Raw genomic sequence first — 26,248 nt, 5'->3', positions numbered from 1 at the left:
TCTCTCAAAGAGCCATATCCAGAAACAGTGACTATTAAAATGAAGCTCATCTTCCAAAGCAATTTTAGTAGCAGCCACAGAGAGATTTCATATCCAATATAAATCTCATAAAGGAAGGATTCTACAGCTCTTCCTTGTAGATCCTGCAAAATCTGCTACTCTTGTCATAACCTGTTAATTGGTTACAATGCAGCACACATAAGAAACTCAGTATAGAATGTTAGAAGTTACTTACTGTATTTGCTAGCTTGGACAACAGAGAGACAACTCCATGATCTGTTATAACAGCTAAATTTTCTTCATCTTTAGCTATATTTGTAATGGCTGCACATACACTTGTTAAAACTTCCTTATTCTTCGATTTTAGCAAATTGACTATCAGTTCCAAGCCACCAACAAAGGATCGAACCATTTCCCCAGAATCCTAAACGAGAATTGAAAGAAATATTATTTTAACATATTAAATCTGTATTCATATGCAATTGTTAAAAAAAGAGATTGGCATGACATAATTATTCAAAACTGTAGCTATTGCTGTGTTGCCTTCACCACCATTATGGCTAATTTGGTACTCAGGGCTCTCTTGATTGACAGATGAAAGTTAAGACTGCTTGACGTATCACCATCTAGGCAGAAATTCAATGCCTAAATAAAGGTACCTAATGTAATTTTAGATAACGCAGAGTATGCTTTACAGCCTCAAGCTGTCACTCCAGAAGGGTGCAAGTCTCCCTTATCTGCTCTATCATATTTGCCTGGTGGGTGCCTCACATACCTCAGGCAGATAAAACAGCAACAGACATCCCTGTTTAGGCTCTCATCATGTTTTATTTCCTACATTAAGCCTAACATCTAAAACAAAGGAGCAATAATATTATTTTCTTGTATCAAAGCAAATGAGTATTTAGGAACACTTAAATGTTGCACAAGTCATGGCAGTGACTGTGGGAGAACTGTGTCAGACTATGAACAATCAATGCAAAATGTGACTAATGGACTCAAACATGACTTAACAAACCAGAGTGCCTTAATCTTCAATACAGTACCCAGATGTGGTCCATCCTTTCCATTGCAAAAAAGTTGTAGTAAAAATAGAAAGTGTTTAGTGAAAGATGACAAAAATCATCAAAAATAGGGAGCTGCTCTGCAGAGGAATCAGTAACCAACTATGACACTCAGGGCTATAAAAGAGACAAAGGACAAGCAGTATGATGGAAGCATATCGGATCTTTAGTAGGATGGAAAAGGCACACAGGGATCTCTCCTCTAGGAGAAGACCTGGGAGCATTCAGAGTAAATTAGCAAGTAGCTTGTTTAGAATAAAAAAAAAGTTATTTTCAAACAAAGCATAGTTAAGATGTTGGCTTCCTTTGAAGCAGGATTGTAGTGGCTGTTGGAAGTTTATGCATTAGAAATTAACTAGACAAATTCACAGAAAACAAAGTCCATTAAAGGTTATTCAGTATCAAAATATTCCTGCTGATTTAGAAAGTTCCTTGAAGGTGGAAGAGCATCCTGAGGAGGGGAACCACAGCTACAGTTTGCCCTGTTCTACCTTTCATTAGACATCCTTCACGGGCTAGTATGTGAAACAGAGTACTATGTGAGTGAACCTTTGGTCTGACACAGCATTTTGGCTGTTCTCACATTCCTGTCAAACTGTCAAGCACACGTTTACACATCAATGTGTAAAACAGAAAAAAACAGCAGTTTTGGCACAGTGAGACTCAACCTGGGTATGGAGTTCATTTGGTTGCCTCTGGCAAAGAGGAACTGGCAGAATTTGATAAAGTGACATGCAGCATACAGTATGTCATGTACCCTTAAAAGCTCACAGAGTATAAACCCAAGTTTTGTCTAAACACAAATCTTGGCTGATTAAGCTGCACAGTCACTGACCAATTTGTACACCAAGATTCATTGCAGTCCATGAAACTATTTACTAAAAGTATGTCACTAGTGCCCAAATCATACCCCTCACAGAGGATACTGAAAATAGGAACTGAAAACAGTTGAGAAGATTCCTGGTGACATTGTGATGGCACATCTGCAGGAGGCAGTGGATGGCCTGGTGCCAAACTGTTACTACACTGCAAGGAGAGTAAAAGTGACTGGTCAAATGATCAGCAGTATAAGTAATTTTAGAAGAAATTTTGTAGAAGAAATTATGCCCCTCAGTAATGGTAAACGCAGAGATGGAATGTAAGGCCTGCAAGTAGAATTCCTTTTGTTTGCTTCCTTCAACAGGGCAATAGGACAATTTGGAGTAAAAACTACCAGACACTCTCCTGAAACTCTTTTGGACTTACAGGTCTTAGGACTTTATGAAAGTGCAAACATGGATAGTATGAGCTTTCCTAGGGCTAGGGCGTGACCCTGACACCAAGAATGGTTTTGATTACATGTATTTCTTTTTGGGGGCTGATTTATGAACAGAGTAGAGGCCAATTGTATTGTGTTAGTTTTGCTGAGCAAATGCATCAAATTGTTCATGGACTCGGTAAATAAAAATTCCAGAAGATGCTGCAGTTCATCTTTTTAAATTCTGAGTCAAAATGCCAAACAGAACTCTTAGCTGTGAAGTTTCTTCCTGACACAAGGCAAAAGCAGTGGGTAGGGCCATCAGGAATGAAATATTTTGTTCCTGAGACTGGAAGGGAGAGGTTAAAGTCATATAGTATCAGGGTCAGAACCAGAAGCCTCAGCATGTGGCAAAAGAGCAGCATCTAAGAACAAACTTTGTGTTGAAGTCCTGAAAAAACCCAGAATAAGCAAACATCAGAGATCCTTATGGAGATTAAAAGAATCTAAATTTTTATGCAGAAGATGGAAAATAAAGGCTTGTGATTCAGAAAAGCTGCTGAGAGAAACAGAGAAGAGCAGTGCTCTGCTGTTTCTATTATCATGTGAGCTGTGTGTAAAGAGAGGTGAGTTACAGTGTTTCCCATGGATACACTAACATAGAAGTTTCTCTATCATCATTGCTATTGTATGCATACCACAATGTAAATGTATCTACAATCACCTGAGAAAAAAAAATATATTTCTTTTTATCAGTTTTTTATGTCTGTCTTGAAATTTTCAAATTTGACCAAAGGCGATGGATAATGGGTTACAGAGAAAGATTTCTACAAAGAAATTTCTTACTTCCCTGTATGAGAGTTAGACAGTTAAATGAGACAGCACCAGGGAAGGAAAGAAAGAAAGATATTTTACATTTACTTGATCTCCTCAAATCTTACTATAGAACTGTACGTTACCTGGTATCTAAATATTGGCTCAACAAATGAGAAAAGCTTCTGCTCAGTAGGTAAAACTCTACAGTAAAGTGTCTAAGATGGGAAAGAGACCCTGTTATACATTAAAATTATTATGCTGTTTTGCATAGTTCACAATCGTACTCCAGTAGTTCAGAAGTGTATCATTATATGCTTTTGAAAGATGTTTCATTAAGAGACAAGATAGTCTGTATCCCATCTTAATGAATTAATATGTACACTTTATATTTTCCTTCCTGAAAAATATGTTTTATTTTCAGGTAATTACAAGCCTACTTGTTAAATTTCTCTTCTGTCAAGTTTGTATTTTCTACATTTTGTAGTGGAGTATGGCCCAATTAAACTGATGAAATAATACATAAGCAATCCAGCAGTAAGAAAAAGAAAAGTTTCAATAATCATCTGTGAAACCAGCTAAACACAAAGGCAAAACCTTCTACTAGTGATGAAAAGCAGAGGGAAACTGCAGAAACCACATGTCAGGAAAGTTTCCCAAATGTGATTGTGGGTGTAGTCTGGTGGTCTGTGCAAGACAAAGAGAAAAAGTAAAGAAGTAAGAAATTTGGAGGACAATGAGCAGAAAGAAGGATGGAAATTAGAGCTTTAAAATCTGTTATGCTACTTGCAAGGTTTGTTTTTTTTTTTCAAAGAAATTTAAACAATATTTTTTTCCATATCATTTTGTGAAACCTCATGCTTGCTTTTTACAACAAATTTCTACTTACACTTTTTAACTTAAAGTTATATATTTATTATACACAATTGCCATAATTTAAAGATATTTGAAGGAGAAATTACAAGAAGTGTCTGTGACTGCAGAGGTCTGGGTTTAATTATTTTGAATCCATGTTCTTCAAGTAAGCTTGTATAAATGATCAGATCACTGTTCATACTATAAAGCAATTTCTGTGATTTTAGTTCCAAATACTCTCAGGCATTTTTATCAATACTTGTTTTTGTAACAGAAAAGAAGAAAAATAATTTATAAAATGTCTTTGGAAATGTTTTTTGCACTATTTTCTTCACATAGAAAAAAAATGGAACTTTTAAATTCCCCCTCGTAAATCAATGAACACACAATTTTTTTTTTGTGAGACTTGATCCAAAGGCTTTGTCATTTCCAGCTATTAGCATGTTATAAGCTTTCATATTTACCTGTAGTCTTTGAACTCTGCTGTAGAAATGTCATTTTTTCAAAGTCTGAGTAGTTTACTATTGGGTTATAACACAATTTTGATACTGAAATTGAAGTGAAAGTTTTGAGTCCAAGATTACATTTACACTTCAATATTTACATATTGCAAACTTTAATGGATTAATACAGCCATTAAACTGCATTTACTTTCCTTAATGTTAAGAAGTTATTTTAAAAAGTTATTAAAAAAGCCAAGTATTCTGGAGAGCTTAAATATGATTGTTATCATAGGAGACAGCTATGCAAAGAACAACTTGAAAGAAAAGAATGCATAGTGAATGCAAAGTGAATTTAGATAATTTACTCCCCCCATTACCTATTGTTAAAATGTTATTGTCCTAACAGGGCTACTCAGTTTCAGTTAGGCAAGAAAAAAAATATGGTATGGTAAAAATAAAGCCTAGGAAACAGCCTTTATAGATAAAAATACTGATAAAATCAGTCCCACTGATAATTTTATTGTATGTATCTGAGTGTATGTGTTAACGATAGGTTGAATGCCTCTGTTTTAGCTATAACATTTCTGGAGCTGAACTATAAGAGGCCAAACACATAGACATTTAAACAAGCAATAAAAATATTAAAAAAATTTGGGAGAGGGAAATAAAAATATTTTACTGTATTAATAGAAAATATCTTAATTTTATATCTTAATCATTATTATAACTTTTAATGTAATATTTCACCTGAGGTGACAGATATAAAGACATTTTAAGCAGTTAAAAAAGATGGGAAGAGATTACAGGATTTTTTATGATGTCACATAACCACATCTTCTCACTAGCAGGCAGCCAATTAGAAGTTGTGATCCTCAGAACGTATTATAGATATTATTTCAAAACTGGATTAAAAAGGAGTTTTCCAACTCAATCAGTAAAAATCCCCACCTATCTGGCACAGATGCTGAAGCCAGCACAGTTACCTGCTGAGCCAACAAAAGCCTCATCCTCCTAGTCTTTAATCACATATTTTCCTCTTGCTGAACTGCTGCCATTAACAAAATTAAGCTGTTTCCCTTTTTATTTATTTCTACATTGGTTTCTGCAGAAATACTGTGAGATAGACCAGCTTTACACATGTGGGTATTTTTTTTAATTATGAGCAGAAAAAAATTACGATATTTGCCAAACAACAAATTTGGAAAAATCACTTGATCTTTGCAGTATTTATACTAAGAGAACATTTGGGGGTTTTGAGTTCTCTTGTCATGATCTTATATGGTTTTTGGTAGTTATTTTCATTAAGTAAATAAAGATCATCAGCCTTTAGTTGAGCCATACAGTTCTTGTAAAAGAACTACTGAATTCTTTTGTAACTTAATTCCTTTCTTATTTCTTCCAGAGTGAATACTGGTTTCTTTATTTGAAAGTTTTAAAGATAAACAACATATTACAAAACCACATTTTGTTTATTTTTAAAACTACTCCACTTGAAAGATAAAAGTTTAGAAACAAGTAGTATATCTCTTCAGGAACATCTTAAAAAGCTTAAGGTGTCACAGCTAATTTGTCAAATTGAATTGCTGTTGCCTGAGAAAGTGATGGTATGGCTGGGCAAATAAACTTTAATTATCAAGAGCCATCTTTAAGCTACCTTTTCCTTAATGAAGGAAGCTGTCCATTTCCATCTCTATTTCCAACTGAATAACTTATCGTCCTGAAGCAAATCCCAATTTAAAATTAAAAATAAACACTACAGATAAATTTTTATATTATAACTGCTCAGCAAAAAAGGCAGATGCACAACTTATATAATGAGGTTTCTATTAATTTTCTTGGTAAACAATTCAATGATATGGTATGATTATTTCATATTTAAATATTAGTTTTATTCCTGCCTATATAGCTGTGGAGGCTTCCACTGTAGCAAAACTGATGAAAAAACTTTGCAAAATGAAACTTCTTCACTGTACCTCACAAGTCTTCTGTGTCGCAAAAACGCAACGTGTTGGAAAAACTACAGCAGACACTCAACATGGATTTTCCTGTCCTCTTTACCTCACTGAAGCAGCTAAAGCCAGAGCAGCAAAGCAGGGTGGCTTTAACATGGCTCCAATGCTACTCTGTAGCTTGGAATTGCAGAATTCCTTACTCTTGGCTCTTCACGTTCATGATCATCACACAGTTAAACACTTGTCAAATATATTGCTATTGATAGTTTCAAGAAACAAAAGCAAAGTCCATTAGCCAAGAAAGCATGCAAATCATGTTCTCTAACAGATGGGGGGTTTGACACTCTACATAGTCACTCATGAAATTTCTAGTAGTCCTTTTGTCCATTGTTTTCCTTACTTTTCAGACTGGCAAACTACACCTACTCTTACTCCTCCTCATGAATCTCACTGAAATTCAGTCCTGGGTAAATGCCTAAGTTCTACTTCTTTTTTTTTTTTTTTTTTTCTCCCTGCAAAAGTAGTGGAATTACTACTATCAAAGTCATTTGAGGCCACAGCAGAGAAAAAGTCATTATTTGGTTTGGGTTATTCTGAAAAGCATTTAACAATAGAAGAGTGAGAAGCAGATTAACATTGAATAATTGAAAAAACTAAACATAGTTTCCATCAATTTTTAATTGAATTAAATCCAAATAAGAGTCTGAATAAATGTCTTATAATTATGAATATGTTTATAAGATAGTCATCACTAATGTATAGTTTCATATTGTAGAGGTGCAAAACAGCAATACTGGAATGTTCTGAGGACAGTTGAGGTAAACAATCAATGCAGTGACAACACTAATAAATAACTAATAAATTGTTATAACAATTATTGTTTCTGTCTTTGCAACCCTGCAATGAACAAGAGCGCTATATAAGAAGTCAATCATATAATATTTTACCACTGTACCATTACAGACCACTGAGATCTGAGCAACAAGAATGAAGTATAAAACATGCTACAGTTCAATGAAAAGCTTCTGTGCTAGGTAAGATAATTGCTTGAAAATTTCTGGTTTATATTATGCAGGAAATCAAACACAGTGACCTCCATGGTCTTTTCTTGCCTTAAAATCTACAGAAGACCTATGTGGCAAGTGAGAGGGTAAAAATAGGAAAAAAGTGAGATGGACAAGAAGCAAAAGCAAAGAAGAGATGAAAAAGAAAAAATGTGAGAAGGATGGGGTTTAAACTTTTTACAGATTTTTAGCATCCAGTTAGGAAGTCTTGTTTAAAAGTACAGAAGCTACATGAGAAGCGCTTGACTAGGATGTGAAGATTTTATAAACTAAGTTACAAGGAAAGCTAGTCAAATATTTTCCAGAGGAACAGTATTCCATCAGAAACTCTAGTGGAATGGAACCAAAACCTTCCATAAGAACACAGCTTCTTGAAAAGTTTTGACAGAAACCAGGCAGCAAGGAAGGCTGAATTACCAACGTGCCTCTTCATCTTTCTCCTGTCAGACAGACGGCTGGTGAGTAGCCTGCCAGGCTGCTTGGCTCCTGGTTTTCAAGAATCCCTGACTTCTTGCCTGATGGGCTGACAAACAGCTGGAAAGCCAGGTCTCCAGGAGCTCCTAAGCTACTTGGCTTCTTATGGTCTCCAAGCTCCCAGGAAGAAGTTTTGTGTGGAACTCAGGACCTGAGGCTCCCCAATTAGGGAGATAAGGCTATGCTCTTAATTTCCTTTTGCTCCCCAGCTTTCAGGTTATGTGTTTTACAGAAACTGGACTCCTATATTTGTAGACATTAAGAAGCCCAGGGAAATTTATGGCAACCCATTCAGGATCTTGAGGATAATGTATCTATAGGAGACCCAAACTCCTCATGACACTTGATTCACTAAACCTTCTCTGCAGTATGTGTCAAGATTCATTGGTGTCCTGGTTTGGGCCAGGAAAAAGGTGATTTTCTGTCTTGTACTTTTGGCTTTAGCTAAGTCTCTTGTAAGTAGTTGCACTTGCTGAAATTAACAGCAAGTTTCTCAGACAGTGTGTGCTTCTAGGACTGATAACACTTGATGTTTATAGTTACTGCTAGAGACTGGTATGCAGAGCCAAGGACACTGCTCAGCTCTGAGGAAAACTTTTACCTCCCAGAAGGGATAAAGAGGTCCCACCTGCAGCCCTCCTTTGGGGAGGAACAGACAAGATAGATGCCAGAATTGACTAAACAGAGTATTCCATCCCATATACGTCATCCTCAGTATAAATTTGAGGGATCATGAGGGCCAAGCCATGATTTCCTGCTTCCAGCTTCCGGCTGCCTGCCCTTCCTGCCTTTCCTGCTTCCCTCCCTTCACCCGGCATCCTGGAAGGATCCCATCTGTTCGTCTGCCTGTGCTCCTGATCCGTGCCAGCCCATATCTGTGTGTTCCTGCCTCCAGCTCCCAACTGCTGCTGACTCCAGGAGTCCAGCCTGGACTTTCCCAGGGCAGCCCTGCAGCCTCAGTGGTGACATGAGAGTTATTGGGGGAAAACAGGAGAGGAATGTGGTATCCATTTTCCTGTATATTTGTATATTTGTATATATTTAGTAATTTTTCCTATTTATCATTACTGTTTCATTAAATTTGTGTAGTTTAGTTTCCAACCCATAAGTCTCTCTCCCTTATTCTCTCTCCTTTCTTTATCAGGGAGGAGAGAGATATTAATAGAGAGCATCTGGTACTCGGTTTAATTGCCGGGTCAGTGTTAAACTGTGACAATTGGACAGGCTGGTTCTGTAGCTACCCTGGCAAACATGAAGCCAGCTATGGATTCAAGTCAGGTCTAATTTGCTTGGCCTCCTAAATCTCCAGGGAGCCTAGTGCTCTGGGAGGCCTTTCCTGTTGTGTCTCTCTTACAGTACACTTTTGAAGTTTACTTCATAACAAAAGCTTAGAAGTCAGAAAGTCTACATCCATATATTGGGGATTAAAAGCTGCGTAAAAATTAGATCAACTACTGTAGAGAGAAGTAGCTGTGATTTATGTTAAAAAGTATAATATCTAGAAAAAACTAATAGGAAAATGGAAAGTAACACCACTAAGTTTGAACTGCTGAGGTTTCTGTTTAGAACTGCAAGAAGCATAGCAAGGAAAACAAAGAAACTGGAAAATGTTCATACTCAAGCAGGGAACTTTGACATTATAGGCCTAATGAAAAAATGGCAAGTAAAAAAAATATATTGGTACTACTTAAGTACATTTTTTAAAGTATAAAACAAATTAACAACATTGTGCACTAGGTACATGACATGAATTTCCGAGTTCAACTACCTTTCTTTGTTACTTTTAGTAAAGAAATGTTCTCTGTGGTTTTATACATATGGTTACATTAAAATTTCCATGACAAGCAAAATCTGTGTAAGAATCCCAAATAGCACAGGTCATCAGCAGCATATATTCCATCCATAGGTTAACTCCAGACTGATGGCTCCAATAGAATCCACTCCCTCATTATATGATACTTTGGAAGAGTGAAGACTACTTGACTTTCACACATACCCATTTTATGACCCTTCCTTCTTAAACCTCATTTAGTTTTGATTTGGGGAGTTTTTGTGTCAGCACGGACAAGCTCTTTCTCCATATCTAAAAAATACACAGACAGCTTTAGATGGCTGATCATCCTTCACCACACCCATGAAACTCCACTACAGAGTGAAAGCAATTCAATGCTTTCAGAGGAGAAAGTGTTTACCAGAAGAGAGCAAATGAAATTATCAGAAGGCTGGAACACCTCTCCTGTGAAGATGCTGGGGTTGTTGAGCCTGTAGAAAAGGAGGCTCTGAGGTGACCTTATAGAAACCTTTCAGTATCTGAAGGGGGCCTACAAGAAAGCTGGGGTGGGTGAGAAGACAAGGGGAAATAGTTTAAAACTTGAGGAGGGACGATTCAGATTAGACATTGGGAAGAAATTCTTTAATTTGAGGGTGGTGAGACAGGGGCAAAGGTTGCCCAAGGAAGTTGTGGCTGCCCCCTCCCTGAAAGTGTTCAAGGCCAGGTTGGATGGGGCCTTGAGCAACCTGGTCCAATGGAAGGTGTCCCTGCCCATGCAGAGGGGATGGAACTAGATGATCCTTAAGGTCCCTTCCAACCTCAGCCATGCTATGATTCTATGATTCTATACCTTGGGGGTGTGTGAGATGTCATTTTGCAAGTACATTTTAAGACAATAGGATAACTTTCCCTCTCTCTTCCCTCAGATCCCCCATCTCAAATGGCTTAGTTAAATAATTTTGACAGAGTCTGTAAATAGAGGGTTCCTTAAGTTCTTTAATAAGGTCTTCACAGTTGTAGCTACAAAGGCTAAAAATGAAACCTTGAAAGTTGAAAGCTGATACGTCTGACATTACCTTTCCTTTTCTAATATTTGCACTTGAAACTCTACTAAATAAGAGGATAGACTTTTTAAATTTTTTTTTTCTTTTTTTTATTTTGAGACATATTATTTAAAGGTTACCCTGTGAGGAAATATGTATTTTCATACAAAGTAAGCTGGAAGTGTTCCCCTTACTGGCAAAATGCCTTTGGATGAATTTTACAAAAGCCCAAATAACATCTTTCTAGTGTTTCTCTACATTTTTCTGTTTAGGCTCTTGTACATTGGGAGAACACTATACTGTTTTTCAAAGAAGCATCATAACCAAATATCACTGTTCCAACATCAACAGAGTTGAGCAGACTTTTCTTAGTCATTTTTCATAGTAATTTGTGTTTCTTGGACCGTGCACGTACACTTTGTCATTACCAATGTGCCTGCAGTAGTAACTTTTCCTTTTGGAAGCAAGGAAATAATTAATAAGAATCTGCTTCTTTTAAGATAAATCATTTGAATACATTACATTCTTGTATCTTTAAGGCTTATATTTTAAAGAAAGGTCCAATATTCACAGTTAGAACTCACAGATGCTGTGCAAAGTTTCTCAGAGTTCTACCACCAAAATTATATCACTGTCAGCCTACCTGTAAAATCTTAATTTTACAAGAAATTCATAAGGCAAAAAATATTTAGAACAAATGCTGGCATACACAAGTGAAGACTGATACCAAATGAGTATTGTAGCTGTCTGATCTGTTTACAGTTTACATACTACAGCATATAAAAAACTATATGTAGTATGTAAAAACTCTTATATCTGTCAGGGACCAAGTATCAATGATCTGTATCATATTACTTTAACAAATAATATCACTTAGCTATATCATAATGATAAACTTTATACTATATAAGGTACTCTGAAACAGCTATGATACTGTAACTGTTGACATACATAATCTAGGGGGGCAGGAACTTTGATTCTGCTCCCTTTCCAAAAACTTCCTGTCTAACAGCAGGCACAGCAGTTAGAACCAAAGGCTCAAAACTGGCTACCACCTAAACATCTTGAGAATTCAGGACTTGGCATTTTGTGACTCTTATCCCCTTAATAGTAAAACAGAAATGGTAGACTTTCCAATCTTAAACTGATTATGATGACAGTAAGAGCATGGGAGATAATCCCGTAGTCGCACACTATGACAATAACAGCTCTGTCAGCATGACAGATGAGTTTTTAGGGTTTTATAAATATCTTATAAAATAACCTTTAAGTTATATTTACTTAAAGTGTCTGTGCAGAAAAGTGGATGCTGCACTACATTGTTATAAAAATTTCTTTCATACTATTAACAAGTTCTATTTCATCTATGAGTCTCTACACTGCAGAATAGAACCACTAAAGCTTCCAAAAAAGAATACAAAAAGAAACCAAATCCAGATTCTAAACTCTCTGCTATTTGAAACATGATTTGCAATCCCAAGCACAGGCTTGGAAAAGCCAGAATGCACATAATCCTTTCACAGTCATAAACTTATTATTGCTTTTGAATCAAGCACTGCACAAACCAAACTGCACTTCTTGAAAGTTTGTATAGATTGTTGAATATTACTAACCTTGAATAAAAAATTAAGAACTACATTTTAATAGAAAAAGTTACTGGACTTCAACAGTGTGGCTGTAATTGCTGCTTTATACACACTACTTTTCATTCAGTGTCAGAGGAAAGGGCATTATTGGTTGGTTTGTTTCTGTGTGCCACTCTGCCTCAGCCTCACACAAAGAACTCTTTGTGGGGTCACAGATTTGCATTTGGGCAGGCAGCCAAGAGAGATGAAAGGAGGATGGCTACACTAAGGATGTACATAGCTTTACACTTCAAATACCAAGTGGGGAAAAACTAAGAAAAACACTCATGTAGTCTATAATTTCAGTAGCTGTCCTTTGTCTTCTTCGTTCCTGAAAAATTGTTTTTAGTGGAAGCTCTAGCAATGTGGAGTTCTACTCTGTCACTACAGGTTGCAGTCTTACACATAATAAGTATTCCTTCAGTTCTGAGATAAAGTAATGTTTTTAAAAATCAGTTAAAGCAATACTGTTCAAGAGAAAGGATGGCGTAGTCATACCTTGACAGATGAGATGTGTACACCCCATCCTGAGGTAAAGAAAAACTAGAATGTGTATGTTTTTTAAAAAGATGGAAAGATAATTCAGAATAACCAACGTGCTTGAAAAATGACAAGCAAGCTGCTATTACAGAAATCATTGTGAAGAAATAGAAAATGCTTAAGTTATAAAAATCAAGACCAAATGTTCTAATAATATTTTCATCCATATACTTGCATCTACATCCACCCATTGATAGCAGTGCTCAGTTTCAAACAGAAAACAGTGCCTGCAAATGATGCTGAAGATACTGAGCACTTTGAAGGAATTCCCATTCTTTACATAGTCAGGATCTCAAGTGTGATGTAAAGGATACATATTTGTGGTCCAGTAGAGAAGATATAAAAGCTACAATAAATATGGAGGTAAATTAAAACTGGAAGATAGTACTGTATAAGGATTAAGCATAAAAGTCCACTTAGTATTCCAGGAAACTTCTAATGTGAAACAAAACCCCTTTTATTTTACCACAGGTCAGTAGCAAGAATTCACTGAAGATGACTCATATATAACTTACACTCACCATTTTATCTCTATCTGGAAAAAGGCATGAAATAAATAAATAGCTCAGGCTTCTGTGTACAACTGACCTGCACAACAGCCACTATTCACTGGCACTTTTTGTTGGCAGTCTGAGCAGAAATTCTAAGGATTACACTGGCACCGAGTCTGAAATATATTCTGAAACCAAATTATGGTCTCCTGAGAGCTGAAGTACCTTATAGTGAACAGCAACAACTACCTGTGCTATTAATAGCCTGTGAGTATAAGCTCTCTGTTCTGACAAAAGCATTGTCAGATTTTAATCATGTTTTATTTGGGTACAGTAAGTTTAGGTTCTTATAAGTTATTGAAATGTATTTTCCAAATACAGTAAGCACTCTAAAGGCAAAATAAAATACTATAATGAATGGTAGATGGAAGATTATTCACATTTTTAAAATTAATGTATAGATTTTTTTAAAAAGTTAACAGAATGAAATAAAGAGAGTGTTAGTAGCAAAAGGAAATTATTGCTGGAAATAATCCAAATATAAAATTTATATATGAGTGCATATATAAAACAAAACTATTGTGCTTTCTTACCTTAGCATTTTCAATGCATGGACAAATAGCCCAAGCTGCACTTGCTTGAACATCTGGATTAGGATTTTTCAGCAATGACCATAACAAGCGAACTCCATCCAGTCGGTCAATTATTCTATTACAGAAACACAGCAAAAAAGAGATAATTAATTATGGAGTAGACAATGAAAAATTAAAAAATATATCTGTTTGTTTGGAACACCGCTTTAATAAATATTGGTATGATTGTCTTTAATGTTCTGTTTTGTCTTTATTGTACTGTTTTGCTATATGTTTGTTTTATGCTTGTGTTCTACTGTCAGCTAATCACCATCATCATAGTCTAAAGAGCAGATGGGTGTGAAAAAACGATGTAAAGACAGAATACGTTTTCTAAATAAATCTCATTAATGCTGTATAAATTAATAGCAGTGCTCAGTTTCAAACAGAAAACATTGCCTGCAAATTATGCTGAAGATACCTAGCACTTTGGAGGAATGCCCATTCTTTACATAGTCAGGATCTCAAGTGTTATGTTGTTAACTTTTTATCAGGACTGTCATTCAAAGTGCCTATAGAAGATGAAGTAAACTCTGTTATAAACAACAGAACTCATATAAATGTGAAAACAAGCATGTGACTTTTTAATGATCTGCATGCAAAGTGAAATCTGAACTCAGGCATACTGGCTTCTTTCATATAGCAACAAATACTTTCCAAAACAAATATTTATGCCCCAAACTATGTACTTAACTTTTTATTCAGTCTGCGCTTAATGTATTTACCTTACTCTATGACATATTTTAAAGTACCATGTTTCTAATCTAGCATTAGAAATTAAAATGGTCACACCACAGTGTGCCCTTGTTGGGCATGAATAATGTGTAACTTGTTTCTCCTGTGTTTCTTACCAACAAGACTAACACTGAACACTATGTTATAATCACTTAAACAAACTGTAATCAAAGCATCTTCGTGACTAACTGAAAAATGAGTTATCATCAGGATCATATCTATGCCATCTGTGTTATGTTTACATATCAATCAGGCTCATGATCACGGGATCATCACTTCATATTAGGGTCCAGTGAATACCTTAAACAGAAAGGAAGGTCACACAAAACTTAATAGCCTTTACAAAAGTGCCTTTTTTTCAAACAGGTATGTTAAACCCAAAGCAGATGGGCTGAAGAAAAGTTCATACCTTCATTTTCTAATCTCAAAAGTAAAAATTGAATTTTATAAAATTATTTTTATTTTTGTGTTATACAATTGTATAATATTTAATACAAAATTCAATTGTAAATACAAAAGAAATTTAAATACCCACTGTGCTTAAAAACACCACATAAAGCATCTCATTTGTGTTAAGGATATACAGGTTTGACAGGAAATTTTTAAACTAATTATAAAATCAGCTTGATGTGTAATCACACTACTATTTGAAGCAGAAAAAGTAACTAAGGACATGAACTCCACATGAAGTAACCGAGGATTTAATTCATAACTTTGATACAAACCGGTGAAACAACTGTTTTCCAAAATAATACTTTTTTGCACAAAGCTATCATTGAGACGCTGTAAATTATTTAAGATCTGCTAGTTTAAATACAGCCTATTTTACATACTCAGCTCCAGATCAATTGCAAGAAAACCTTCATTCAAAGGACAAATTCAGAAGTCTTAAAACATCAAAATAAACCATCAAGATCACACATTACTCAATTTCCATGTCTGTTCAACACAGCAAGGATGACTTGAGTAAAACATACTTTTAAATCCCTCCAAACACCCAACACTTTTAAGCAATTTTAACATTACTTTCCTGTCATTTCATAAAGCACAAAGAATTTTTCTTACATTGAAATTAATTATAAAAGAACCTATGAATCTTTCTTCTAGTCAAGCAGAGTACTGACCATTTACCAACATGAGGTACTTCCTCCCAGGAGGCACTAAATATAAATGACCCAGCTCCAATGAGTATATAAAAGTCAAGAGATAGATGCCAAACACTGAGCTCAGGTTTTTCCACCATACTTGAAAAAACAACCTCTGGGCTGATTTATCTTTCCTATATATTTTTTTGAAATCTTCCTTTTCAATTTAGAGTTTACTTTAATTTTCTTCTCAGTTTTCTTCTCTTGAGCTTTTCAGTGTAATCTAGCCTCACTTCATGGTAGGGTTTCTGAAGAAGAGTTTTACCTTTTTCAAGAACACTGGAAAGACCAATTGTCTTACAATCAACAGAACAGCTCAGAGTATCTGAAAGTATAGTCCTCCATCCATTCAACATGCAAAAAAATCAAAATAGATAACCAGTACAGACAAAACAAACAACTCTCTAATGTACATTGTTCATCACTGATTATTGCTTTCTCTCAGTTACACTATATTAATTCCAATGAAAATAACTCTACATAGAAGCGTGATGCTCTTAAATTCTCATACTGTAAGAATTTTTACTGTGTAATTACCGTACAAGCACAAACCCTTTTATATTCCTCTTGTGGAGAACACAGTGTTTGCTAATTAAAGAAAGCATTGTTAAACAAGTGGGTAACCCTTTCTCACTTCCAGGATTTATCTTTCTATGGTTTAACTGGGAAATGTAGCAGATGAAGAAAGTGGGTGTTAAATGAGCATATCTGCTGTAAAAGCAAAAAGAAGGCTAAAATAAATGGCCCTGAAAAATGTTTCCTCTATAAAAGTGATTAGGTATTACTTTCCTTTTTTGTGAAAATGCCTTTTTAAAGTGAACAGAAACAAATATTTAGGTTTCTTTACAAATAAACAAAGAAATACAAGGGAAAATTAACCTGTAATATTGAAAATTTCAGCTCTGGTGACATTACCCTAAATAGTATTGCTTTTGTATGTAGTTTTTGTATTAAATTTTTTTCATAAAGTTTATTCTATCATTATCAGCAGGATGCTGTAATAAAGCTACTTACCAGAATAAATACAAGCAAACATACCTTAAAATTTACTTCGGTTGGCATTCAATACTGTATTCATCCATAGCTAGTACATTAGTCACTCTGTGGTTGCAGTCACTTAAATGATTTATTCTATAATAATTTGTTGGCAGTATGATCATAAAATTAAACTACAGTTAAACCTTTATTAAACAACCAGTCCTGGGACTGTTAAAGGACAGTTCTTTTAGTAAAGATGCAGAACAATTCCTTTCAAAGCTGAAAACAATCTCATAAAAGCTGAAATAATATGATAGTTGATATAAAAATCTTATTATCAAATATCTGAATGTTCAAGTATCTAACTACTTTATAGAGTAGCTGAACTACATGTATCCAGTGTGTCTAATGTAATGAACACTATTAATAGTCAAAATCTTAACAGGCAGGAAAGTCACCCAAAGTAGAAATGTAATTTCATTATAGGTAATTGCCACCTAGTGCCCCACTGTAAGTACATAGCAATATATAAATATGGAGAGTTAAGAATATTCTGATATTCTGAACTACTGTTTCTCTGCATCTTACCATAGCAGAGGCATCTCACAATAGACCTCAACCAAGATTCTGAGCCAAAGCTCTGTACCTTGTCATTACTTGATCTCTGATCTGACAATTTTGAAAAATGTGTAAATTAACTCTGCTTCTCAAAATAACAAAAAAGTAGTTGTATTGGCAGTGAGAAATAGGTAAGAGTGAAGAGGCATTCCTGACATGCAGTGCTGTGCTGGCCAGACATGAGCAGAGATGAAGGGGTATGTAGCTGACATCAGTCCTGCAAAAAGACAGCTGCAAGGTGTATGAGCAAAGCATGCTCCTGGTTTTCACACAGAACAGCTGACATATTGTGTAACTAGAATATGTCTTACAGGAAAATGTTTTTATATATTAAATATTTAAAATACTAAATATAATGCAATTCAACCCATTCAGAGATTACTGGAGTGTCTAGGAAAGCCTCTGGGAAATCTCAGGTTACAGTGAATTAGTGTTTGCTATTTGACCAGTGAAGATAATTTAACAAGACAATTGTTTTTTTAATTTACTATTGTTTGCTGTTTATAGTTAACATTTGGTTAACAAAGAGTTCTCCCATTGTTTCATTTAAGAATCTTAATATCATGACATAATATCATGAAATGTCTGTGTAAGACATGGTTTACAATTTTACAAATTTGCTTTGGTTTATTAATCTGAAGCTAGCCAAGATGTTAATCTGAAATATCACTTCACTTTCAAATTCAAACTTAATCTTGAACATTTACTTTAGAAATTTTAATATTGCTTAAACACACATGAATACACACAAAGACATCTGTTTGTCATATCTATCATCTTTTTTCTGCTATAGTCTCATTTGCCAGAATTTTTGAGAACTCTAGTTTAATTGCCTGCCAATTTAGACCACAAATACAAATATAAATAAACAAAGTTGTACTGACTCTGTATTGTGCTCACTGTTAAGATTACAGGGTTTAATTCTGGCAGAATGAAATCTTGTCTTTTCTGCAACCACAATTTAGCATGTTTCTCAAAACTTTCACTAGTTGCTGTGGACTGCTTTGATAAATAGTATTATATACCAATGACTCAAACTCCATCTGTTTTGCTAAAATAGTTTTATATTTTAATTTACAAGATTCTAAATCCTCAGTTTTGAATGCTAGAGATGAAGTCTATGGGTTTTCAAATGAAAAGGGCAAATGAAAAGTGAAAGAATATGCTTTAGTTCTCTGTTTTTAGTAGGTGAAAAAGACCAACTTATTACATGTTCTCAAAAAGTCAAATGAACACAAAACGTGTTCAGCAGCATCTCTGTCACTGGCCATGAAGAAGACTGAGTATGGAGAACATCTTCACACTGTCCACATAATAGTAAAGATTCAATTATAGTTACGCTTTTTTAAGATAAGCAAACTTATCCTTTGTTATGAGAGAAGCTGGCTGCTGTTCTTTGTTTTACAGAGCTCAACAGAATCAATAAGAATCACCCAACTGCTTGAAGTTGCCTTAATCTTGCAGCAGAAAAGTAAGACTATGGTACCTTCTACTCAGTAGCTGCAGAAGCTAAAGTGTCAACTGGGAAACATGGTAGAGAGAAAATTTATAAGAAGTCGTGTAGAAGCAGTAAGTTCACCTATGCTTATCTACTAGTCTTGCTCTCAGTGCAGACTTCCTCCATGGAACATAAAATGAACCAGGCAGCCCAGAAACAGCAAAGTAAAAATTGCAACAGGAAGTTCTTGTCACAGGGTACAAGTGCTTTGCTTCTTCCTTGAAGACATTCCTGGCACATCTTCACTTCCTTGCTAATATATGTCTTTTTGGATAAGAACTTTCCAAAATGTTTACTGAAAAAGAATGAACTCCACAGAAGTTTCTACCAAAGTTTCTTACTGTTCCAGTCCTAAATTCTGTAAATGGAATAAAGAGGGGCTACAGACCATGTATCCTTCATGTCTTTGGTGACTTACTCTCCCAAGAGTGAAGACAATGGTTCAGACGAGGATTCAATTCCTGCTGTACTGGTCTGAGATAAGAAGATGGGAGATGAATGGATGTTGCTTTTCTGGGGGGGTGCAGGTAGGAGAGGAGTGGATATCTCTTTATTTGGGGGTATGGGGAAATAGGTGCTCTTAAACCTATGAGAGACAAAGTACTAAACCAGGTAAATCATATAAGCATCTGACTAGTTGCACTGGGGTCAGTGTTTTAACTAAGAATCTTTTTAAATGTTTTGCTGGATTGGCAACAAACTTATCCACAGTTGGGTGAGTCATACTTAGGAAAGGACAGCAGCATTATCTCTTCTTCTACTGCAAATCTAACTAGCACAATACATCACCTACATGTCACAGTCTTGCAAATAATCATAACTCCTGTCTAATGTTTTCTTATGGTAGTAAAAAGTATATTTTGCTCTTGATCAAAGATACTGCTTACTTGCTAATGTTTTAAAATATTGAAAAAAAACCAACCAACCGTTTTAAAAGTTCAGAACTTCCAATAGAGAATTTTTTCATATGAACCAAATTCAACATTTGATTCTTTTGTCCAATCTTTAGAAATTACAAAATTCTGTCCCAAACAGCCTGCACTCTCTCCTTATAAAAAACAAGATGCACTTTGTTGAATTACAATTTTTAGCAGAAATTGGTGTTATTTTTCATGTTTATACTGACTACACTCCAATATTAAGCTATTCCTACTGGATACTACAGTGACAGTCCTGAGCACTGGACTATGTCTGAGGCTTTATAAATATCAGTTTATATTTGTTGGAATTTAAATCTCTCTGGTGATTTACAATTTTAATTCTGTTATTACATTACTCTACAGACTCATTTTTAGAGAGATATGTTGTGAAAGTGATTTCATTTATTTTTCTTTTATGTTATGTGGCTAACTGTTCATACAAGCCATGTTTACAGTTGTGTACCATCTAGCCTTTTGCCACTGGGTGACAGCCAAAGCATGAAAACAAAAGCCCTATTCAGAAAAAGAATTCCCTGCACTGCTATATGAATATCAAGTGAATTATGCAAATCAGAACAGGAGGAGCTTAATAAAACTCTCTTTCTGACCTGCCTAGTGTATAAGGAGGAAAATATGCTGAGAATCTTGAAGTAAACATCCCTGTAAGGGAACAGTGAGCACAGTAAATACTGACCTCAACATTTAACTGGAACACTTAATCATAAAAAACTCAAGGAGCTTTGTAAATTGTACAAATCTATATCACATAGCCAAAAAAAGCAGCAACTCTCTGAATAAAAAATCATATTTTTGAGGGGTTTTTTTGTTTTCCAAAGGAGAAAAGGGTCCAGAAGAAGTCTGAGTTCAAACAAGAAAAGATGGAGGAGATCAAAGCAGATAAAATACAAAAAATAATCTACTATAAAAAAATGTGCATATTTCTTTTTATAATTACTTTCTCTAATTTATGGCATTCCTTCTGTTTTGAGAACAGATGTAAAAAGGAGAAGGAAAGACAGGCACTAATCATACAGCCCTTTAAAATTGTGCTCTGTAACTCTGAATTTTAATTTTATTGAAAATCCGTTTACTAAAGGTTTATGTGATGTTCCCCAAAATGCAGAAATTTTTCTATATATTCCCTTAACAATTTTTTTATATAAATGCACATTTTGCAGTGGGATGTAAATAACTCACACAGCTCTGTGGAAAACAAAAAAGAAAAATATCTTTTTAAACCAGATTAGAATTTACTATATTTGTTCGAGAATTACTAAAATTACATTTTTTCAGTATTTCAAATGTTATGATTGTGAATAGCTTACATCATACTTTCAGGTTCCGTTGCACAAGCTCCCACCGTTTTGGTGACATTCACAAGTAGTGCCTGGTTAGTCCCAGAAAGTAACTTCACTAGAGGTGGTATTCCACCACATTTACGGATAACAGATCGATTTGTTGTCTCTTGGCAACATTCTCCCAGTGCTCCAACAATATTTACAAGGATTTCTTCAGGCTGATCTGGAAGCAGTTCTACCAAAGTTTCTACAGCTTTGTATTCCTGAAATCTAAAAGACAGCAATAAACCCAATGTTGTTATTTTCAGTGTCTTACAGTTTTAAGCTTAATCTCATAATCAAAGTAACATTTTAATTGAAGTATAATCTTTCATTTCTGTATGTAAATTATCTTGTTGAAGAAATTACACTATAGGTAAACCATTTCAATCAGTTCCTGACAGTGTGAAACACAGCATTTCTCTACTTTTTAAAATAGGTATCTCTAGTTTAGCTATCTAGGAATACGCAGAGCAGTCTGAGGGTGTTTTTAAACCTTGACATGTGGATGTAACATTTATAAATAGTTGAAAACATACTGGAAGAATGGCAAGTACCATGACATCTTAACATTTTCCTGACATATTAACAACAGCTACAGTAGTAGTGCATCAGACCCTCCACCACCTCTCTGGACCAAAGGAGCACACTTACTTTTCACTGTTAACCCTTAGAGAATTTGCCCAGACCAGTTCTACACTTAGTTCAGGTCCAATATTTGTATTTTCCTAAGGTAAGACCTATAGCTCTAGTACACTTCTATTGTACTATGAGAGATTTTGCTAAAAAGAAATAAGTTGACTTGAATTTTAATTGACTGATATATTAATACCTTCCTCATTCTTCACAGCACTTTTAGTGCTGAAGAAAAAAAACATTTTTTAACAATCATGGAGGTCCTATCCTATCCTATCCTATCCTATCCTATCCTATCCTATCCTATCCTATCCTATCCTATCCTATCCTATCCTATCCTATCCTACAAAGAGATGCCTGCTAAACCTTGGAAGTTCATCTTTTAGAACAGGACTTTATTCCTCAGTACTGGGGCCATAATTTAAGTTCATTAAGTAAGAGGTTCTTAACACATAACAAACACTGTATCTTGCTTTTATATTTTTTCTGTGATACATCTTGACAATTCTACTTGGCATAGCAATCTATATCTAACCTGTATATGTAGGCAGCAGGTGGCAGGACCTGCCGAGTAATGAGCTCAGTCGGTGCTCAGCCTCACCTGTGCCCAGTTAGGGCTGGCCCAAGTGCCCAGATGTAGCAGGAGATGAACTTCGAAGCGATGATAGGCTCTGAGTGAGGACCGGATCAGTAGAGGACTGGCCTCCAACCAGCACGGCTGCTGACCTGCTTCAGGGTGAGCCCTTTGCCAGTCTCAGGCCCCACCTTTTATTGGCCCTTGATCTTTGAGCATGCGCACTTGGGCCAGCCTTAACTGGGCACAGGTGAGGCTGAGCACCGACTGAGCTCATTACTCGGCAGGTCCTGCCACCTGCTGCCTACATGTATATTATCTAATAATTATGCATTGATTTATACCTTTGTGTGAATTCAGGTAGTTCCCGCCCTAATGAGAAGATTTCTCTGAGAGTAGAGTTCTCATTTGAGCCTCCCCCATGCCTCCAAGCTTCTGAAGTGCCTACTTGAGCTAGACATACTATATACATGTAGCTTTTTTTCATACAAAAATATTAGTATTTTTTAAATGTTTATGGCAGAGCTACAACTGTTTCAATAAAAGTTAATCTTTCCAAGCTGTTTTATCAGTATCACAAATAAAGAAACAGAAATAAGGAACTTCTACTTTTCCTCATCCAAGCCTTTGCCTGAAGAGTAATCTTTCTCTCTTTGTACACTATAATTTGGATGTATCCCTATACTTTTTTTCTTCCGAAAAACATCTACAGCATGAAAAAAGAGCAATAAAGCAAGCAAACATTTTTTTAAAAAAAATAAAAAAAGAAAAACCTCCTTGATTTTTACTAGCTACTAGATCTGTGTTGCATATCAGCTGCTTCACAGATGGAACATTATGAGCTGGCTCTGCAATGGGTGGGCCCCCCCTCTGACAGAGCTGCTGGCTCAGGCCATCTTGGGTCCAGAAGCAGTACTGCTGCTCCCTGCAACAAACTGGAATCTGAGCCAGTCAGGCCCAGGTACCTGTATCAGCTCATTGCTGAGTCAGCACAACACCTTCTTCAGGTATAGGAAACACTGGAGTAGTTTGAAGACAGCTAAGTGGCACTAGAGGCACCAGCAGAGTTTTAGTGCTAGCTTCATGCCAGACTCAAGCTCATCCCTCCAGAACTACTTAGGTGTTTTGGTATTACTCTCCCTCCCTCTTCTGTAGTGCCTCCCCACCTTATAGGGTTTACCAATTCAGACTCAGCACTACATAAAACCTGAATTCAGATCAAGCCTGGGGCTACGCTTGGCAAGTAACCTTCACAGGGTGCCAAGCACTTGCCAAAGACACATGAGTAGCCCAGAAAAATGTTTGCATTTGGACAGAATTACTGGCTACAGCTACACTAATAAATAAATCCCTTGAGAGCTCACTCTCTAGTCCTGAAGGAAAAAAGCACAACATAGTATCCATATGGCAAAAATCTCTCATCAAAATCCAGGGTGGCCTCACCCATTCTGCCTAATGGAAACAGTCTGTTGCCTGCACTGTTCTCAAGGAATGTCTGGGCATTGTCTGGGAGAGTGCTTGTTGGCCCAGGCCAGGCTTGTAAGGCACTCTGCTAGCACCTGAAACAGTATGGACAATCATAACATAGTGCCAGAACCCTGACAGGTCTGGCCTTGCTTAGTTTACTAGGATAGAACCATTCAGTCCACCTTATCAGTCACTGATCTAGAACCAGAGTGCCTCTGCACAGGTACCCAAAGCTCAGAGAAAAAGATACACGCTCCTGAAAAGCCAGGTTACTGAGCAATCAAGAATACAAAAAGCAGTAGAACAGCAGTGGAGTATGCAAAGACCATGGCTCTATATACCAACAGTTTGGGAACTCATTGAGGACAGTAAAAACCCAGACCGTAAATCCTTATTATTAAAATTCTTTCTGAATTTTATCTAGCAGTTATTAATCATATCTGCTTGTCCAGCTAAGTACACTAGGGCTGCAGCAGGAGTTTACCTCTTTACTCCTACCAGACTATGAATCTTCCATTCCTCTGTTACAGAGAACCATAACTTCAGGAGGAAAACTAGCACTCCAGTGGATCAGGAGGTTTTGAGGTAAGGTACATAAACCTGATAAATGAATTTCAGATGAGGGAGATGAGTATTCTCAATCATTGTGTTGTTCCAGGAAAGGTGGATGGTCACAACTCCTGCTGTCACACTCCCAGATACTCACACAGGACCCTGACACTGAGAGGTTGTAGGTACCTGTGGTAGGACCCTCATCAGATAATTCCACTCACTTAGCGGGTACTTTTTTGAGCCCCTTCTGTAGTCAAGGATGAAGGCAACTAGGCTCATTATCACAGATTCCAATATATTTTTAATGTAGGCGGATCTAATGCGTATTAGATACCTACTCTAGAATAAGTTAATTTGCTTTTGTCTCTCTTGATGTAAAATATTAAAGCTAAATGGGCTAATTACTCTCTCTATGATGCAGCAGTAATTCTAGTTTGTAAGCTACAGAGAGTGGGGATAATAGATATGTCCATGTGTCAAACATTTAGTATGTGCTAGTACACATCCTGACTCAGTGTCCCACATCTGAACTATTCTCTAAAGGCACTAAATGTTCTCATAGACTCATAAGACTCTAGGAAGTTAACATTGTCTACACTGTACCCTGATAAGGTTCTGTGGCAATTTTTTAAAGGCTCTATAAAACCTAAGTTGAAAGCCCAACTGATTATAAATTATAGTTTGAAAAATCATAACAATTTTGATAGCAGAGGCTCCTAAAATCAAAATACAAGAATGTAATAAATGTTTACAAAATTAAATTGTTACTTTGACACATTTTCTCCACTGATTGCACACTTCCAGATTGCTCCTGTCACAGCAGCTAAAAGTTCTTTGTTTTCAGAGTTACTAAGCAGAGCAGATAGGGGTTGCAGACCTCCATGTTGTCTAACCAGGTCACGTGTTTCTTTATCTTCTCCACACTACAGGGATAAAAATTAAATATTTATATTATGTAAGATGTTTAAATTTATGTCTTCAAAAGCTAAGTGTGTTATGCTGTAACTTGTAAAATCTAATAGAGAAGAAAACATAAGTATTTTATTAAAGTATGTGAAAATTTTAAGAACTCGATAAGTGAGTTTGACAGTAAAACCCTACTGTATATGCAGCATCCCTTACACTGTCACATTGTTCACCTTGTGGTCAAACACAAAAATAAAAACAGCTCTTGCTCATTAAGTCTCACTTCACTAGTTAACTGTGAAATTTAGGGCTTGCACAGAAGAAGAACAATTAGGAACTTAATTACAATATTAAATATGCAGCTGAAATATTCTTGAAAGAATTATCCATCAATGCTTGTATAACTTCTTACATGTCAGAGAAATAGTGAAACTAAAAAATATTAAAACAGAAAATCACATGAAAACAAAGGGCTAATCCTGGTTCTGATCAACAGATTATAATAATACAATTACCTTAAATATGGCATTTGCACAATGCATCTGTAGCTCCTCAGATTCACTATTCAGATTTTTCACAAGGTATTGAATCATTCCTTCCATCCTTATTGCAAGTCTGTAACTTGGCTAAAAAGATAAACTGCATATTTTCAATCCTATATAACAGTAATACTAGTCAAAATAATAACACAGTGCTATAATTCTAGGCTTTGATATTGAAAAGCCTTGTACTTTATTTTAAGCACAACTCATCTGCATTGCCTTGAAAATACTCTTGATGTTCCCAAAGTTAATCAAATAGATAAATTGCAGTGCTCTTCAAATCTCCTGTACAACTAGGTGCTGCAATGCCTATTTTGTAGCTACCTGACTTAAACA

The 26,248-nt window shown here is 35.8% G+C and overlaps 1 protein-coding gene across 1 annotated transcript in view; it reads right to left on the bottom strand.

Moving 5' to 3' along the window:
- The window catches only part of ODAD2 (outer dynein arm docking complex subunit 2), an 83,944-nt gene that overhangs the window by 25,236 nt on the left and 32,460 nt on the right, over nucleotides 1-26,248 (bottom strand). The window contains exons 13-17 of the mRNA XM_071734953.1: nucleotides 25,886-25,996; nucleotides 25,233-25,387; nucleotides 21,224-21,466; nucleotides 13,966-14,080; nucleotides 236-424 (exon numbers count right to left, since the gene is read on the bottom strand). Of these exons, the coding sequence (XP_071591054.1) occupies nucleotides 236-424; nucleotides 13,966-14,080; nucleotides 21,224-21,466; nucleotides 25,233-25,387; nucleotides 25,886-25,996 (813 nt within the window). The remainder of the gene's footprint in view (nucleotides 1-235; nucleotides 425-13,965; nucleotides 14,081-21,223; nucleotides 21,467-25,232; nucleotides 25,388-25,885; nucleotides 25,997-26,248) is intronic.

Source organism: Heliangelus exortis, chromosome 2 (assembly GCF_036169615.1).
Source record: "Heliangelus exortis chromosome 2, bHelExo1.hap1, whole genome shotgun sequence".
NCBI classification, from domain to species: Eukaryota; Metazoa; Chordata; class Aves; order Apodiformes; family Trochilidae; genus Heliangelus; species Heliangelus exortis.
The sequence above is the reverse complement of the archived record's forward strand: the minus strand, read 5'-3'. Positions and strand labels throughout refer to the sequence as shown.